Source organism: Durio zibethinus, chromosome 5, assembly GCF_047325235.1.
Source record: "Durio zibethinus cultivar Kanyao isolate XHJ-2024 chromosome 5, ASM4732523v1, whole genome shotgun sequence".
NCBI lineage: Eukaryota > Viridiplantae > Streptophyta > Magnoliopsida > Malvales > Malvaceae > Durio > Durio zibethinus.
Genome location: NC_143166.1, coordinates 34,532,215 through 34,549,696, shown reverse-complemented (window position 1 = coordinate 34,549,696; position 17,482 = coordinate 34,532,215). Strand labels below are relative to the sequence as shown.

Genomic DNA, 17,482 nt, shown 5'->3' with positions numbered 1-17,482 from the left:
ATTAGCAAGAAGTACCAATGACAGCTTAAGTCATTTATTGACGTGTCAAATGACAACTGGTCGTTGCTCTTCTTAAACCACCATTCCGTTTCCACACTAAAAACACTTGAATTTGAAGCAAATTCCCCCCATTCCCGCTCGCTATCCAAATTCCAAAATCCAACTTTCCCTCGAGAAAACGTTTACTTTTCTCTTTCCTCCTTCGGAATAGCAACGTCTCTTATTTTGTCCCTCCAGAAAAGAAAGAAATCCGAAACCCTCTCTGTTTTGTCTCGAGACTGCGCCGTAAATGGCGAAGGGTTCGAAACGGAAGGTCAAGGAGGTCGATGAATCCATTGATTCAGAGTCCGAAACTCAAAACGGAAGTTTGACTACTTTGTTGGATCCTCAATCGAAAAAAGCCCGAAAGGTTGTGCCCGACTCCGACCTCTGTTTCGTCGGCCCACCCATTTCGGCCGGTGAAGCCCGACGACGATGGCCACTGAGATATCAGTCAAACGTTAGCAACATTGAAAAGAGCATTGTCTTTTTCCTTTTCCCTTTTATTCCAATATTGTTTTTGCCCTAATTTCTTTTGGCTGTTCTTTTGTGATTGCAGAACAAGGTTAAGAAGCAGACTGTAACTGAGACTTCAAATGAGTAAGTTCCTTTACCTGTAAAGCACCTAAGTTGATAGCATTCGTTGAAAAGCTGCGATTCCTTTTAAATGATTTACAAATCACAAGCAAGAATGGTGGCATGCTGGTAATCTATATTTAAGTAATTTATTTAAATATAATCTTATAAAAACAGGTAATGAGTGTTTTTTATTTTGATTTATGATTTTATAATAATTAATTAATACCTTATAGTAAGGGTGTAATTCAGTTGAGACAGTGCTGAGGTGTTTGAACTCGATTTTGAATTTCGTTGTTTAAAATTTGGTTTGAACTTGATTAAGTTTTAATTTTTTTCAATTTCAAAAAAAAAATCAAGTTATTCCATCTCGTTCAATTAGAGTTGTTTAATAAAAAGAAAGTTTGATTATCATGTTTAATTTCAAACTCAATTATATGATTGAACTTGAAATTCAAATTGATAAATATAAGAATAAAATAATAAATTTTTAATTAAAATAATAAAATTTATTAAAATTTAAAAGTTTAATTAAACTTGTGAGCTATTCAAATACTTGAACTTGAATGACTTGATAAATCGAATTGTTTGACCTTAACATTGATTGAGTCAAATTCTAATTTTATTCGAATCAAATCCAAATAACTTTTTGAGCATTGATGTATGATTTACAACCCTCCCTCATACATTCGTACCTTTTAAAATGTTACTTTATCATTGCGCTTTCTCAGGCCAAATCAATCAGTCATGGCCAGCGCATGGAAAAAAATTTGCAGAACAGAAAGTTGTGAGTCAATTAACAGTGGGATAGATTGAGTTGTATAATTTGCCTTCGCTTGGTTGATATTGGGTTTTCATTTTTTTTCACAGGAGTGTATGTGTTTGTACAGTTAATGCTTTTATGTTCTTAAATTTTGGTTTTTGTTTTTTTTTTTTCCCAATTACAAGTGAGGAGAAAGAGGTACTACAAGCAAGGAATCATTATGCAGAGGCTATGGTTGATGGCTGTCTCTACAAATTGGGTGATAATGCTTATGTTAAGGTATGCTTTTGTATTGACTCACAACTTTTGTATTGACTCTACACAACGATGGACAGAGTGATGCTCAAATCTGGGAAACCATTGGTATTATGCCATGCATAATTTATTATATATTATTAAATTCACTTCCATACAAGTTTTCCCTTATTTGTTAATTATTTTAATAGGTGCCAGATTATACGATGAAGTTTGTCAAAGGGAGGTCAACCAAGTAAGTGTTATATAACTATTACTATTGAGTTCTGACTTTTGCTACAAGCTTATATTCCGAACAACTTTACATGATAATTGGCATTTAGGCCATTTGATCGTTTGTGGATGGATGAAATTGTTAACACAGTGGTAACAAGGGCTGAACCTCACAAGCAGGTTTTTTCTCCTGTTTTCATGTCTTGGGGTTTACAGACTTAAGTATTTGCCGTGTTATACTGTAGTGCTTACATTAAAGCAAACCATTTTGGCAGAACGTCGTTCATCCTTCCCAAGACAGGGTACTCACAATCCGCGAGAATGCCAGATTACAGGGTTTCCCAGACTGCTATAAGCTCTTTGGGACTACAAAGGAGAGGTTTGTTGAGTAAAAGTTCATGTTTATTGGAGGTTAAGTCTATTATTTCAAGTTGATTTGGTACTGAAGAATATTGCTTGCTGTAGAGAAATACATCTTTAGTTCTATGATCTCTTGGTTCATTTCAACATGTTAAAGTGGCAAAGTCTAATTGCACACATCCTCTTATGTTTCTGTTTTCAGATACATACAAGTTGGAAATGCGGTTGCTGTTCCAGTTGCTATTGCATTGGGATACGCATTTGGTTTGGCATGCCAAGGATTATCTGATGACGAGCCCTTGATGACCCTTCCTTTAAAGTTTCCAAATTGTCTTGCTCGGTCTTCACAAATGGGAGATGATTCTGATTGAGGAAGTTCCAAGCAAATACCATTTGGTACTTTTGCTTGAATGCGGAAGCACACCACAGTGTCGGTTTCCTTCAACACGATCGAGCAGCTTCTTTCATGGTTCCCACTTCCCACTACATCTTGCTGTTAGAATGAGATTATTAGGTTATTCATTGATTAGGTTATCCCGGGACAAAGATGTTCTTATTATTGAGTATTTTTTTTTTTTTTCGATTGATGATTAAAGCTAATGTTACAACAATCTCTGCACTAGGTGATAAGGAATTTGATGAAGAGTAAGAGTGATAATGACTTAATTCGAATTGAATTTAATTTGATTTTTTTTAATATTATATAATATTATAAAAATTTTAATTTTAATTTAAATTTGAATTAATTTTTTATTTGATTTAAATTTAATCGAATTGAATTTTATTATTTCAGTTCAATTTGATTTATTAATTTATAATTTTTAAAATTTTTAAATATTATTTTAATATAAAATTTTAATATATTTAAGTAGATTTTAATATAAAATTATTATTTTATTTTATAAAAATTTTAAAAATTAAAAAATTATATAATTTGATTTGTTCAAAATTTTTTTTTTTTGATTTAAAATTTGATTCACATTTAATATATATATATATTTAATAATTAAATCTAATTTAAATCGAATAAAAAAATTTAAATTCAAATCAAATTGAATATTATAATTTTAAATTAATTTTTAAATATCTTAATTTTTTTTTCTCATCATTAGGAGTGTAGACGAAACTTACTTTATTTTCATTTGTATATCACCTGATGAGCTTCGTTCGTTGCTTTCCCTAGGAAATAATGGCAAGACCAAAACAATAATAGCTCCAAAAAATTTAAAGGATAAGATGGGTAAACTCAACAAACATGCTCTGCAATGCCCGACGTATTGCATTGTCTAATCGCTATGACTCATTTGTTTCAAGCTCACAACAAACTTGGGACTCGTCTTTCTTGTTGGGTAAACCCCAAAAACATGTTTTGCATTGCCCAACATAAAATCCTTGGTGAATTTAATCATACTTATATGTCTTGGTTAAGATCTGTTGACAAGAACTTATGTTATATATGTGAGGATCATTGATCAACACTTGTCCATTTAATTATGTATTGTTAGTTTAATATTTTAATTTTGATTTTTTATTTATAATTAAATTGAAATGTTATGATCAATTGATATTATTTTTCTTTTGGAGTGTTTAAACTTTATGCCTAGGATAAGAAAGCAATATGTAAATACCTATTTAAGCATGTTAAGTTGTAATCTTTTGCCTCCAAAATTGATGATTAAATAGATTTAATAATTTAAAATATGATATAATAATATGATATAAAAATAATAAAAATAAAAGACATGGAGGTTATACAATTTTAAATTTTTAAAAAATTATATATAAATTTAATAAAATAAAAAAAATTATACTTTATATTTTTATGTCAATGCAAATTGTGATACATAAATTTTATATAAAATATGATATGAATAAAATGTTTTACATGCGATGACACAAGATTAAAGCTCTTATTTTAAGTCGTTCATTTTTTACTAAAAAATTTAAAATATAGAATACAAATTGTATCAAATGAATTCTTAATTTTTTACTAATACACACAAAGGTGCTTAGTCTTAAACGTTACTAAGTAAGCCGTCTTAGCTCAGCCGGTAGAGCGCGTGGCTTTTAACCACGTGGTCGTGGGTTCGATTCCCACAGACGGCGCATTTTTCGGAAAATAAATGTTTTCCACTTTTTCCAAGGACCACTCAGTCGGAAATCCCAACACTCATATATCCTTTTGACTATTTCGTTATCTTGGCTTAAGGTTTCGTGTTCAAAATCTGTCTCTGCAACTTCGTCCGATGGATTGCCAAACGTCGGCGGCAAAGGCCTCCGCCTCTCCTTACGATCTTCTCTTCCAAGCACTCGCTCTCATCCCCGTCTTCCATTATTTCTTGGCCGCATTCTTCATATTCCTCATATTTCTATACAATTTTTTTGAGATTCATTTTCTTCACGATTTCCTCACTCTTTTCAGAGGCGATCACGTTACGTTAACTTACAACTCTCGCTCCGTCCTCTGCCAATCAGTTCTTTCCAGGTGTCAGATACTCCACGAAAGGTAATTACTATTAATCACTTGAAATTCAAATTAAAAGATTTTTATTTGTTTGTTTGATTGTAATTTTTAAAATAATGGAGCAGGTACTCGGTGACTCCATGGCTTTCTAGTCCTCATCTTCAGACAGCTTTCTTGAGTTTTTTCGGAAGCGCTCCACCGGTTACTTATAGGCGGTTAGTTCAATTCTTTCCCTATTTTCAACTTCATTGTTTTGGATAAACATCAATCTACTATGAACTTATGATTCTCAGACATTTATTCCATGCTACGGATGGTGGAACGATTGCTTTGGACTGGCTAACTTTTTTCGATGGTCAGTATGTTTTAAACCTGGCAATTCGTTTATTCCTGTCGTGTTTTACACAAAAAGTATGCGTCATAATTGGTTTTGACATGAAAACTTCAAATATAATTTTTTGATTTTATAAACCCATATATGGTTTTTGTTAAAATTTTAAATTTTGTTAATTTCGTATATTTTATTCATATCTTTGATTTTGTTAAATCCATATGTGGTTTTTGTTAAATTTAAAAATCCCCTTCGTGTCTTTTATTCATATCACTTTCGTGTCGTGTGTCATTATGTCGTATTTTACAGGATCTAGTACTTTTATTCCTATAAGTTATTGAAGTTTAGGAACGGGATGAAAGTTCATCTTTAAAATGATATATATGGCCTTTTTTTTCAATATTATGCATCAGTGCTGTAACTAATTACAGTTGTGGAGGGTCCGTCCCGCATGATTGATAGTTCTGCGGCTATTAAAGGTGCTAAAACTCCAATTGTGATTGTGATTCCTGGCTTAACCAGTGATTCTGCTTCTGCTGTAAGCTTTGTCCATTTCTTTTTCTTTCTATGCTATCTCGCATCTGTTTTCTTTCAAGTACTTAAAGAAGTGTCGCTGTGTGGACAGTATGTGAAGCATCTTGCCTTCAAGGTGGCAAGAAAGGGATGGAATGTTGTTGTAAGCAATCATCGTGGGCTGGGAGGCGTATCACTCACGGTTGGTTTTTTATGGAACCTCTTTTATTTTAGATTCTAAATCATCTGATTCTTATAGAAATTACCAATTTTCAAATTTGTGAAGTCTATTAGATAACAGAATCTTGTCATTTTTTCTAACATTTATTTTCAGTCTGATTGCTGTTATAACGCTGGATGGACAGAGGATGTACGGAAAATCATTGACCATATACATTGTGAATATCCGGAAGCTCCTCTGTACGCTGTTGGAACAAGCATTGGTGCCAATATTCTGGTATATGAATTGTTCTGGTTTTCTTCATTTTTACATTTATGGGCATTATGAATGTAGTTAAGCATTAGAACTTGATTCTCACTTTGAAAATTTTCATTCTTGGAAGTTATAAGGCTTCTATTTTTTCTTTTCTAAGCTGTATCAGCTGTGAACATCTATGCATTTTAGCTGAATTGTTGTTACTTGACTTTTAGATTATTTTTTACCTTTTGCTTGGTGTGCTTGTGTCAAGTTAAGTAAAAGAAACTTCAATTCTAATATTGACTTGAATTTTGATTTTCCTGTGTGGAGGATGAATTAAACCATTTTGTCAGTAATGTTTTTATATATCTTTTGATACTGTTTTGACCCTAATGCACAAATTTTCCTATAAAAATAAATTTGGTTCTGATCCAGCCTTTTCAGGTTAATGTATTTGCAGGAATGTCCTTGTCCTGTTTGACAAATGGTTATACATATTGCTGAATTCTTATATATTTTGTTTTTCCATATAAACATTTGTTTCATATATTGTTTTCAAGTCCAAATATAGGTTTTTTTCCTCACAAAGACCTCGTCCCACTTCCAGGTAAAATATCTTGGAGAGGATGGGACTAATAGTCCTCTTGTAGGGGCTGCAACTATATGCTCTCCTTGGGACCTCTTGGTTAGTATCTTTATATCTGGCATACAACCAAATTCTGAACTCTATCTGATCTGCATTTTTTCAATTTTAGAGGGTTGAATCATGTCTATCCTCTTCTTTCTCCTACCACCCCTTCCTGCTTCTCTTTTTAGGTTCTATCAGACAGTGTATTATGTAAAATGGAGGAAACGAAAAGAGAAAGATAAAGAGGGAATGATAATAAGTGAATTTGGCTCTTGCTGGATCCTTGTGTTGCGTTAGAGTGTAAACTCAACTATCTCTTTTGGGAATAAAGTCTTGCATTTTGTTGTTGGGGTAATTACTTTCCAAAACCCCACATGAAGGTCCAAGTTTAGAAGAACAAGCAGGGATGGTTAACTGGCATTAAGTTGATCTGGTGCCACATGACCTAACCAAGCAACCAAGTAATTCCTAGCCTTACTTAGGTTATATCAGTTGAACAGTGCTGTTTCGTTTGAGCTTAAAGGAATTGCCATTTCTTAATGCAGATATAAAGGGAGAACACAATCTGCTGCTGTCACTATTGCCAAGTTTATCACAGATGGCTGTAGTGGCAGCAATAGCAGCACTTTCTGCTTAAATCACCCTCACTCACTCTTCTGTCTCTGACTCTCTGTTCTCTTACAAACTCCTAACCAAAATCCTGGCACTTCATCCTCTTTTTGGAAGGTTATGTACTAAATCTCTTCCTTGCAGATATGTGATAGGTTCATCAACCGTAGACCTGTGCAGAAAATATATGACAGAGTGCTAACAGTTGGCCTGCAAGGTTATGCACAATTGTACGTATGCATAACCTCATAACCTCATTTCACTGTATCAGTTTGATTTACATTATGGTTTGTCTTTACATATTTTACTTTTGTGGTTTCCTGCAGGCATCAGTCTATCTTGTCTCATCTTGCAGATTGGGACAGCATTGAAAAGGTACTCAAAAGTTTCTTTATCTGTAAACAAAGAGAAACCATGCTGATCATGTAGCAGAAGCATTTTATAGGGATAATAAAATATGTTAGAGTGAAATTGCCATCTTCTTTGGCGCAGATAATGTGGGTTCAGTTACTAAATGTTATAGATGTACTAGGTACTAAATAGCAATAAACTCTTGCACCAAATCAAAGTGATGCCTCGTCTCACATTTTCTTCATCCTTCTTTAGTCCTAACTGTGTTTGAATGAATTTTTCAATTTCTTTTTTGTTTTTCTAATGAAAAATCTCCTGATTCTTTTCTGCTTGTGTTTTCACAGTCAAGGTCTGTTAGGGACTTTGACAACCATGCTACTCGGATTCTTGGAAAATTTGAGGTAAAAAATTATTATGTCATTTCCTTTTCATACTTTCAATTACTAATAAGTTCACCTTGCATTCCAGACTGTGGATACATATTATAGGCGTTCAAGCAGTACTAATTATGTACAAAATGTGTCAGTGCCTCTACTTTGTATCAATGCCTTGGATGATCCAGTGTGCACCAGTGAAGCTATTCCTTGGGATGAATGTAGGTAGGAAATAACCTTTGGTGTTATGATTACCACTTTTTAAAAGTTTTTCCCCCGTTTTGTGGTACTTAGACAAATAAACAGTGTGTCTATTTCCTTTAGAGTCAAGAAACAGAGGAATCATTTGATTCTTTAATGTGTTACATGCTTATATTGCATTTCTCTTTTTATACAATTAACACACCAGTCACGGCAAGGCAGGTTATGAGCAGAGTGTATTTATTCTGACATCAAGAAAAAACTAAACTGCTAACACTAAATTGTTGGTAGCATACCCTGTTGGTGTTGCCAAACGCTTGATAATTTTCTCCAGTTGAATGATATAGTATATGTGTTACTAGTGTTCCATGTCAAACATTTAAGTGAACCCACCAATATTCCTTCATTGTCTAACAAGTAACAACATTACACTTTATGTCCTTTAAAAGCTAACCTTCTGTTTGGTTTATTTCTAGGGCCAATGAAAATATTATCCTAGCTACTACGACACATGGGGGGCATCTGGCTTTCTATGAAGGGATAACGGCATCTAGCTTATGGTAATACTATTTTCCTCCCAGGATAGCAATAATTGGCATTTCCAATAATATATATGTAGACAGACACATCTTTACATATTTCATTTTCACTCATCTCACTGGAAAGCTCTGGATCTTCCCAATTGAAGATTATTCGTCTGTTGTTACAAGGATCTCAGCAAAAGAACTTGATAGACTTGGTGATGTTAATGAAAATTAATGAGTGTTGTTCATGATTGAGCATCTAATAGGACATGTTATATTGTTATGAATATAAATACGTGCATATATTTGTCATTTTTTTCTTCAGATGCTAGCTGCTTTGTCTGATCATGTAGCAAGTCGTAACATAAAGTTCATTATTGTCGATTTACATGGGTTCTTATTCATGGAATTGCAGGTGGGTTAAAGCTGTTCGTGAGTTCTTTGGTGTTCTAAGCACTACCCCATTTATAAAAGGAAGACAGGAGGTAAAAGTTTCAGTAGTTTTATTTTGCTGGAAACAGTTGTTGTACTTTGTTTGAACAAAAGTGACATATTAAGCATTGTAATAAAGCAATTAAGCATTCCTTAACAGACAAAAGTTCTAAGAATTAAAGTTCTCTTGTAGCAGCTGAGTAATTGATTTTCCTTAAAATTTCCTTTTAGTGAAAGGCAATCCTGCAATGTCGATATTCTCTTACCTTTTTCCTGTTCTGCCTGAATCGACCTCTCTTTTGTTGCAAAGATTCTCTCCATTGCTTCTCAGCAAGGCTGCCAAATGTGTCAAAATAGTAACTGATACCTTTGGGATCTGATCATTTCGTTCAGAATTCTATGTTTAATGGAATAATTGCTTTGTTATTGAGTTTTAATATTTTGGTGGCAGTTCTTCAAGAGGAATTGAGCCCTTATGTATGATTTAGTTAAATAATTCTACCAAAAAATATTAACAAAATTATATTTATTTGTGGGTTTGTGTTTTCAGTTAACTGCCTATTTCTAAGAACTTTTTTTTTTTTTTCGACTTTTATGTTTTATTGTAGATGCAAGGTTCTACTGTGCCCAACCCACTGCAATCTTCAATTGATCAAGGCCCTTATGTGAATGTGATGGGAGATGGAATGGTGGCAGCAATGGGCAATGAACCAATAGATACTTTACTAGAAGACATCTCAAATGAGCATATGATTCAAAGCAAGAAGGATGAAGACACAGTTCCAGAAAGAGGAAGAAGTGTTGAATTGACAGATAAACTATACTCTGAGAAGGACATCTTGCAGCAAGCAGAGCAAAATGCCAAGGATTTGATTGTCCCTGTCCAAGGACGTATTGACAAGCTTTCACGGCGTAGTAGGCAATCAATCTGGTTACTGGCATACATTGCCATCATAACAACTTGGCCATTTGTTGGCTCTGTTCTTCTATCAGTTCTCAAGAGAAGGTTTAGAAAATAGGGTTACTGTCATCGCATGGGATTCTGCTCAATCACGACCAAATACAATCTATAGAATCATTAATGCCTTTTGAGAGATTCAAGAAGTATGCATATTGTTCAATGCTGTAATAATAGGTACTACACTTTACCACCATGGATACACTGATAATCGTAGAAAGCATAAGAAAATAATTACTAATACAACATATGAGCCAAATGGCTTAAACAGAAAGCATGTTGAGCAGTGGGGTTTCCTTTGATCATGTTTGGCTATTCCATCTCAATTACCTTTCCAGGATAATTTGATCAAGGTCACAAGTACTGCCCCCATATTGAGCCATGGGGGTTTCCTCTGTTCTTGTTTCGCTTCTCCAAATATTTCGAGCTCAACAAACCAAAAGCAAAGATGGTAGGCAAGGCAGATGTTTTGATAGGGCCGTCAATATGTCGAGAAATAAAAGAATAATTGATGGCTGTAAGAATAAACTGAAAGAAAGCACAAGCAAATCCAATGGTCTCCCAGAGGGTACCGAAAGGCTTGTCAGTTCGTGGACAATAAAACCAAGGTACATTGTCTCTCCACTCCCAACCAACTCTTTCCTTTTTACCTTCGCAAATGAGCTCACCAATGCAAGCCATCAATGCTATGAACGATATTAGCATCACAGATAATATTTGGAGGAAAGCTGACCGAAAACCGCTGAAGGAAGTTCCAGAATAAAGTTGGTGATCAGGAAAACCCATGCTAAAACATCCTGAATGATGAATTTGATTATATAGATTTTAGACTAGACACTGTATATATAACTGAAATAATAATGATGTTGGGGATTCAATTTTGACCTTTAAACTCGAGCCTTCTATCTGATGTGCCTCATGGTTGTTACAGCCTCTGTTTGCCTCAAAATGATTTTGATCTTGCTCAAATACAACATCAACATCTCCAACAATTAGTCTCTTCCGTTTTTTTGGACGAAGGTAGCAACCATTGCCAGTTACCACTTCTATTTCCTGTCTGCCCGAATCTGCTTCAACAACATTAGCAGTCGCTGGCATTCCTATCTGTTCTTCGTAATTTTCGTTGTTGGAGTTTGCTTCAAGAACATTCAGCCGTTTCTCGTAATAGTCGCTGCCAACATTTGTTTCATCAGCATTCTGAAGTAGCCTTTGCCAATATTCGCGGTGGTTGATGGCTGGTCCTCCAAGCAGACATCTCCATTCCGGTTTTAGATTAGCGTTGAAGCGGCTGTCCAAGGTACGTCTTTCAACAGATACGTATTTCAAGGTACGTTTTTCAAGAAGAAACCGTTGTATCTCCTTATAGAGGTTGGGGTTGATCAGGTTCATGGTGATCGTTTGTCTTGCTATGACTACAAAGAATTTACGTAGGTGATATGCGCAGGGAGTCAAATTCACCTAGCAAAAATGAATTTGCTCATCTGATTCTTGTTCTTCCCCTGACTTTCAGGAAAATTTAGTCTAGAAAAATGGAAGTGAAACGCACTTACCCGGAAAAAGAGGAGAGTGAAAAGCAGCTACCTGGAAAAAGAGAGGAGAGAAACTTCCTTTTCACAATTTCAGTAAGATAGAAACATCTATCTTGTCTTGTTGCTTTAAAATCTTCTCTCTGTGGAGTTTCATGGAACGTATCCAATCAAGCCAACGCCTTGGGGGCTGGGGTTTGGGGGACTTAGAGTGGGGGACCCGTTAAAAATGTGTTAGCGTTTTACGATAAGAAAAACTTGCCTTTCTCCATTTCAGCATGATAGTAACATCTATCTTCTTGCTTTAAAATCTTGTCTCTGTTGAAGCACACACGATAAGCCCAACGTAACAGGCGGTAGGAGCTTTTAGCTCGAGACGTGCCATATGAGCCAGGGAAGGATGACTAGGAATGGTCGGATTGCCCTGTTTCTTTGGCTTTCTCTGGGGCAGAGTGGGCCGAAATAGAATGAGATATGCTACCCGCGGTTTTAACAGTACAATTTGGATATTATTCTATCAAATGTAAGCACTCAACAGTAAAATTACATGTGACCAACATAATTCAGCCAATAGTTGATCCAAGTTAAAAGAACATTACACTTCTCTGAAAATTTTCATTTCCTAGAAGTGCCCGATCAACAACATCTACGATTGGCTTCACCGTAAACTACCAGCCAGAGGCAAAACCAAGGAAATAATCAGAACATCAAAATCATTACTTGAGAATTGCTCCAAAACTGCTGAAATGTCATCCATGGAGGAAATTTTATGAAGTTTCTGAAGCACTGTCTTCTGGTACATTCAAAACCCACAACCGTGTGGTGACGGTGGAGACCAGCTAAGTTAATGAGAACTAAAATACATTCTCAGTGAGGATATAGAAACCAAGAAACTAAGAACCTGAAGAAGCCAAGAATGTCCAACTACAGTAAATATTAACACTAAACATTTCCAGCTGGGTGTCCATTGAAACTTGAAAACATCTAATGTGCACTGGTCATCTTCATTCTTGGCATTGCCTTCTTCATCTGACGAGCACGATCTTTTGCTTCTTTCTTACGAATAGCTTCTGCACTGAGCTTTGCCTCAGCCTCCTAACATCTTTTTCCTCTCTTTCTTTTTCTGCAAGGCTTCTTGCCTAGCATTTTGAAGTTCTTTGTATGCCTCTCGAGCAGCCTTCACTCTAGCTGCTTCAGTTTTGGATCGAGCCTGCAAAAAGGAAAAAAAAAAAACAATTTCAAGAACACTACCAAATTGGCATATATTATATATTTGATGCATAAAGTAATTTCCCGTTGAACCACCTCTGAACTGAGCTTGTACCGCCCAATTAGATCGATGTAGTATGGTATGAGAGCCACCAAGCGAGTCATGTCAGCCATGTGGTTGGCATCTGGGAGTGCAAACCTAAACAAGAGCATCTTCTTGTGTGTGCCAGGATGTTGATCTGAAACATGCATCAAATGAAATCCTTTCCATATTTCTCAAAAGATTTGTCACCAAAAACCTGCAGGTTATAATTTATAAATCACAAATAATTTTGCCTTGGTTAAAATAACTGGCAAAGCTGCCATGCAAATTTGGAGCAAATCTCAGCAGAAAAATGAAAGGTTAATTACAATGGGCCCAAGTACATAGTATGAACAAGTAAAATAATACAAGAGAAACACAAAATGAACCAGATACCATGGTCGTATCATCTTCATTAAACTCAAATGTAAAAATAATGAATTCATGAATCCAAATAAAAATAATCATGTTCATAAGTATTATTGTTGGGTTCCAACTTGAAACCTAGCTATTCAACAGCATTATTCACATGCTTGCACCTAGAATAATTTGATAATTTTTCACTTTATCCATAAGCCATGGAGTTTAATAGGACCTTCATACGATGCTTTAATAAAGAGAAAAACGGAAGAGACTGATGACCATCAAAATATGTAAAATCCCTAAGACAAACTGTTACAAGTTCCCAGCTATTCATTCCTCAATCAAGAAGAGTCCTGCTTCTAACCACCAGCAAGTTCAAGAACCTTCACCTTACAGAGTTAGGAAACTAAAGGAGAAGAAATCCTTGATAAAGTCTGATCATGCAAACTTCTTTAATTACAAAATGAAATAACCAGAAAATTTAGCACCAACTTGTGATTTAGCTATAGCTACTGATGCAGCAATATTCTACCCATTCCATCCTACTAGCACAAATACATGTTTGTAAACTGACTGTACATCAGCTCTCTCAAAACATAAAACCGCATAAGAATCCTGTCAGTTGGTTCCCACTTGTTTAATATGTACAGAAGCCTCCCATCCACACAAAGGAACGACAAACTAACAACTAAAAGAGGTTATGAATTCCACACCTGGGTTAGGTACTGATCCTTTTCAAATCAATCCATCTTCATGAATGCTTTCAAAAATAATAGATTCAAATAGAGAAATAAACCTGCCAACTCAGACAAGGTGTTTATTCAAATTTACTTTAAGCTTAATGAGACGCCCTTAAATATTTCCCATAAAATCAGGTATTGTTTCATGTTAGCACTGACTTCTTGACATATAGTCAACTTATTTTTTCTATATGCCTGACTAATCTGCGAACTTACCAGGAGAACAATACAAAAAATCCAACTGCACTAAAGAATATCTTGGTGTGTGAGTACAACAAGAGAGCACAGAGAAGATTATTTCATAAAACTATATGCTTCAATAATTCAAGCCATATGAACCGTGCATGTAGCTTAAAGAAAACCATAGGGATCTAACACATGAAAAGCGATAATCTACCACTTTCAAGTTTGAGTTACTAAAATCCTTATCATCCTACTCTGCAGAAATAAAACATAACAAATCAAAACCTGTCACAGACAAGCACTAACTACACTAATGCATTAGTCCCCCAGAAATCCACTTTCTTTACCAATCAACCAAACTCTCATAAGTCAAACGAAAAACATTAGAAATCCAAATCATTCAAATCAATATCCACAGCCCTAGGAAACAATAAAATCAACAGAAGTCAAAAGCTTGAGCAACCAACCTGCTCAAGCACAGCCTCTGTAATCAAATCCCCAGCAACCTCCTTCGATTCAGAGATGACGGAGAGTTCCTCCACCACCTATTTCCGTCCACTAGGATTCGCCACCAACCCAGCAAACCTTTGCAAATCTCTAACCTCTTTTTGCATCCCTTTTGCTGCCTTCTTCTTTGCCACCGCAAAAACCACCTGATCCATCAGTTCCTCATTCATTTAAACCTCAAAAATAATCTCATCCTTACACGGCACCACCAAATTAAACAATCTCGATATCAAATCATTCCTGCTCTTCAACTCCATTGTTGCCAACAATCCTTGGCAGTGTCTTCGTCCACTCGCATAGAATTTGAACACGTTTTGCCCTTCTTTTAACAGCAATGGCGAGTCCTCCCTTTCTTTCACACCCAAAGACTGAAATTTTTCTCAAAGATCGAACCTTTTGCGGCAAATTTCGCTGCCCATGCCAACGCAAGATTCTCATTTTCACGTTTACCAGTTAAGTATTTGATTAGAAAAGCAATCAAGAAAGACCCACATATAATCTCCGCCACATAGGACTTCTTCGAAACCGTAGCGTTTTGGGGTTTTGAGGTTGTTTTTGGATCTGGGTCATTGGGGGTGGCATTTTCAGTAACTTTTGGAGGTTCCAGTGGCGGTTGTTCGACGGGTAAGCCCTCAAATTCGTCCTCATCCCAGTACTCGAAACTGGCAGTGGATGGCTTTTGAAGATCCGAATAGGGCGGCGAATCCGAATTGGGAACAGTGTTCGGATCAGGAATGGTTTGGGTTTCAGGATGTGGGGTGGGCTGTGAGTCGTACTGAGTTAAAAAAAGGCGATCGGAGGGAGTGGTGGTCTAAGGTTTCTTCTTCAACACCATCGTCACCTTCGGCGTCAAACCCTTCGAAGTGGGAATCAGCGAGGACAAGAGAGAAAGAGAGATGGGTGATCAAAAGAGAACAGAGAAGAAGCAAATCGAACAAAGAAATGGATTTGCCTCTGTTCATTTTGTAGGTTATCGTTTTCCTTTTGTTTTTGTTTCAGTTTCGTTATTTTCAGAGGGAAACGAGGATCGTTATTATCATTAGCGTTGATAATGATCAAATTAAGCTGCGGTCAAACAAACGTACAGAAATTCACCAATGACGCTCTCAGCTTAGCTATACCAAACCACACATGAGAGTTCAACTTTGTTAATAATTAGTTAAGCTAACAAGCTGCTGTCTCGTGACAATCGCCAACGTTAATCATATTTTTGTCCACGCAAACATGAACGATTACACCTGGAAAACTTTAGAGTTGTTTTCAAGACAGACAACAATCTTAATTTTGTGTTAAAGTTCAGTTTCGCGTTGTGTCATCATATTCGAGGATGTGACACAAACAATGACCCCTAAAATAAATCTGATTACATGCACCTAAAAGCAGCTCTAATGCCGTCTCTCATTCTCTGATTTATATCCCGCACGCATGTATGACACTCACCCCAGTGGTTAGCCAGTCCACTTCCCCTACCTCCAAGGCTTAAACTTCAAACAACATTGTCTGCTCACTTCCATTTTTCCCTTTCCTCTCTCTCTTTCTCTCTGTGTAATCTTTTGTAGTAAAAGCAAAGAAATCCCAGACCAACTCATTATCAAATAGCCCCCGGCCTCTCCCCTTTTCCACAGCCCATGCGCAAAAACACCTTTTTATTTCTTCTCTAGCTAGCTACCATGGCAACCCAAGTACCAATTCCGTCTCCAAGGCCACCCAAAGACTACAACGTTGACACTTCTCGCCCTTTTCGCTCAGTCAAAGAAGCCATCGCAGTCTTTGGTGAGCGGCTTCTGGTTGGAGAGATATATACCCCAAAGTCTTACACTTATAGCCGCCCTCCTAGCCAAGAGATTACTTGGTATTCACCGAGCCGTAAAGAAGATCATGGTCAGGAGAGTAACCAGCTGCAAGGGGTTCTGGGTACCTTAAAGAAGCTAGAGGCTGAACTTGAGGAAACAAAAAAAGAGTTGAAGTTGCTAAAGGAGAGAGAATCTGAAACAGAAATTGCGTTGGCTTCACTTAATGCTGAACTTCATAAGAAAATGTCAAAGTTGGCTGAAGCAGAGGCGGCGGCAGCTAAAAGGGCAGCGACAACACCAAGAGCTATGAGTTTTGAGATTGGAAATGGAGAAGACATAGCGAGAGAAGAAGAGAGGAGGAGAGAGCTAATGAAAAGAATGGAGAACAACCCAACTTTGTCTCAGATACTAAGCATTGGGGACAAGGAAGGATACTTTGAAGTGAAAAGAGAAAGAAAGTTGATGAAGAAGAAGCCCATTCCACTCATAGGAGATTGGCTTTTCAAGAAAAAAGGGTCGTCTATAAGACTATAACCCTTCACAACCCCTCTATGCATCTTCTCATATGTATTTTACTCAAGACAAAAGGATCACTTTCCATAAAGTGTTTGTTTTATTTCCTTTGTTTATTTTCTCGTTAAAATAGATTGTTATGAGTCCAATTTATGGGAGGAAAGTTTGTATGTAATTTATCCAAGGTAAATAAAGAAATTCATCATGTTTTCATGTTCAAATTAATCTTCTAGGACGTGCCACATTTAATGAGTTAAATAGTTATTATTATTCTATTACAAAAAATTATTATATTAATAATAAAATTTTAAATTTTACAAACAAAATTAATAAAATAATATTGTGGTTAGAGATGTAAATGATATATTAATACTCATAAATTATTTAGGTTCGACTCAAATAAAACTCGAATTTAATTTAATTATTATCAAGTCAAGCTCAAACTCAAGTAACGTAATTTATCAATCGTATTTAATTTGAGCATTCTTATATTTAGCTCAAGTAACTTATAAGTATAATCGAGTTTTTATATTTTAATATATTTAATTATTTTAATT

General features: G+C 35.7%; 4 protein-coding genes, 1 non-coding gene and 1 pseudogene across 9 annotated transcripts; 4 read left to right on the top strand and 2 right to left on the bottom strand.

The window, feature by feature from the left end:
* Positions 1–169: 169 nt before the first annotated feature.
* LOC111282428 (putative DNA (cytosine-5)-methyltransferase CMT1) lies at positions 170–2,819 on the top strand. Its single transcript, XM_089761528.1, has 7 exons — positions 170–499; positions 599–639; positions 1,564–1,657; positions 1,825–1,868; positions 1,957–2,026; positions 2,122–2,225; positions 2,409–2,819. Exons 1-7 carry the CDS (start codon positions 290–292, stop codon positions 2,575–2,577), a joined length of 732 nt encoding a protein of 243 aa, XP_089617654.1. The 5' UTR covers positions 170–289; the 3' UTR covers positions 2,578–2,819.
* Positions 2,820–4,239: 1,420 nt separating this feature from the next.
* On the top strand, positions 4,240–4,312 carry TRNAK-UUU (transfer RNA lysine (anticodon UUU)). The gene has a single exon. It is a non-coding gene; the product is annotated as a tRNA-Lys (tRNA).
* A 95-nt stretch (positions 4,313–4,407) lies between these two features.
* On the top strand, positions 4,408–10,283 carry LOC111283172 (alpha/beta-Hydrolases superfamily protein). 4 transcript variants are annotated; one of them, XM_022871607.2, is made up of 14 exons: positions 4,408–4,712; positions 4,796–4,885; positions 4,964–5,025; positions 5,433–5,539; positions 5,627–5,716; positions 5,849–5,971; positions 6,540–6,617; positions 7,314–7,399; positions 7,496–7,544; positions 7,865–7,921; positions 7,989–8,119; positions 8,572–8,655; positions 9,035–9,104; positions 9,660–10,283. In XM_022871607.2, the coding sequence occupies exons 1-14, from the start codon at positions 4,453–4,455 to the stop codon at positions 10,068–10,070; spliced, it is 1,698 nt and encodes a 565-aa protein (XP_022727342.2). In that variant the 5' UTR covers positions 4,408–4,452; the 3' UTR covers positions 10,071–10,283. The 4 variants fall into 4 exon arrangements, with proteins under 4 accessions (XP_022727342.2, XP_022727343.2, XP_089617493.1 ...); XM_022871608.2 differs by lacking the exon at positions 6,540–6,617; XM_089761367.1 differs by lacking the exons at positions 4,408–4,712; positions 4,964–5,025 and having other exon boundaries at positions 4,824–4,885.
* Positions 10,284–10,561: 278 nt separating this feature from the next.
* On the bottom strand, positions 10,562–11,690 carry LOC149518984 (uncharacterized). The gene is made up of 3 exons (XM_089761368.1): positions 11,560–11,690; positions 10,895–11,467; positions 10,562–10,806 (listed from the first exon to the last, which is right to left on the bottom strand). Exons 2-3 carry the CDS (start codon positions 11,396–11,398, stop codon positions 10,714–10,716), a joined length of 597 nt encoding a protein of 198 aa, XP_089617494.1. The 5' UTR covers positions 11,399–11,467; positions 11,560–11,690; the 3' UTR covers positions 10,562–10,713.
* Positions 11,691–12,231: 541 nt separating this feature from the next.
* Positions 12,232–16,118, bottom strand: LOC111283173 (uncharacterized protein At5g49945-like; annotated as a pseudogene). The gene is made up of 3 exons (XR_016342428.1): positions 14,580–16,118; positions 12,841–13,043; positions 12,232–12,745 (listed from the first exon to the last, which is right to left on the bottom strand). The product of XR_016342428.1 is annotated as an uncharacterized protein At5g49945-like (transcript).
* Positions 16,119–16,147: 29 nt separating this feature from the next.
* On the top strand, positions 16,148–17,146 carry LOC111283175 (uncharacterized). The gene has a single exon (XM_022871609.2). The coding sequence runs from the start codon at positions 16,290–16,292 to the stop codon at positions 16,944–16,946; it is 657 nt and encodes a 218-aa protein (XP_022727344.1). The 5' UTR covers positions 16,148–16,289; the 3' UTR covers positions 16,947–17,146.
* Positions 17,147–17,482: the final 336 nt, after the last annotated feature.

What these genes read in the sequence shown, in the direction of transcription:
- LOC111283172 (XM_022871607.2), top strand. Translation starts at nt 4,453, where the DNA reads ATGGATTGCCAAACGTCGGCGGCAAAGGCCTCCGCCTCTCCTTACGAT. An exon ending in ATTGGGACAGCATTGAAAAG is followed by an intron (nt 7,545 to 7,864) that starts GTACTCAAAAGT and finishes GTGTTTTCACAG; the next exon opens with TCAAGGTCTGTTAGGGACTT. An exon ending in ATAACGGCATCTAGCTTATG is followed by an intron (nt 8,656 to 9,034) that starts GTAATACTATTT and finishes ATGGAATTGCAG; the next exon opens with GTGGGTTAAAGCTGTTCGTG.
- LOC149518984 (XM_089761368.1), bottom strand. Translation starts at nt 11,398, where the DNA reads ATGAACCTGATCAACCCCAACCTCTATAAGGAGATACAACGGTTTCTT. An exon ending in TAGAAGGCTCGAGTTTAAAG is followed by an intron (nt 10,807 to 10,894) that starts GTCAAAATTGAA and finishes TTCATCATTCAG; the next exon opens with GATGTTTTAGCATGGGTTTT.
- LOC111282428 (XM_089761528.1), top strand. Translation starts at nt 290, where the DNA reads ATGGCGAAGGGTTCGAAACGGAAGGTCAAGGAGGTCGATGAATCCATT. An exon ending in GTCAAAGGGAGGTCAACCAA is followed by an intron (nt 1,869 to 1,956) that starts GTAAGTGTTATA and finishes ATTGGCATTTAG; the next exon opens with GCCATTTGATCGTTTGTGGA. An exon ending in TTTGGGACTACAAAGGAGAG is followed by an intron (nt 2,226 to 2,408) that starts GTTTGTTGAGTA and finishes TTCTGTTTTCAG; the next exon opens with ATACATACAAGTTGGAAATG.
- LOC111283175 (XM_022871609.2), top strand. Translation starts at nt 16,290, where the DNA reads ATGGCAACCCAAGTACCAATTCCGTCTCCAAGGCCACCCAAAGACTAC.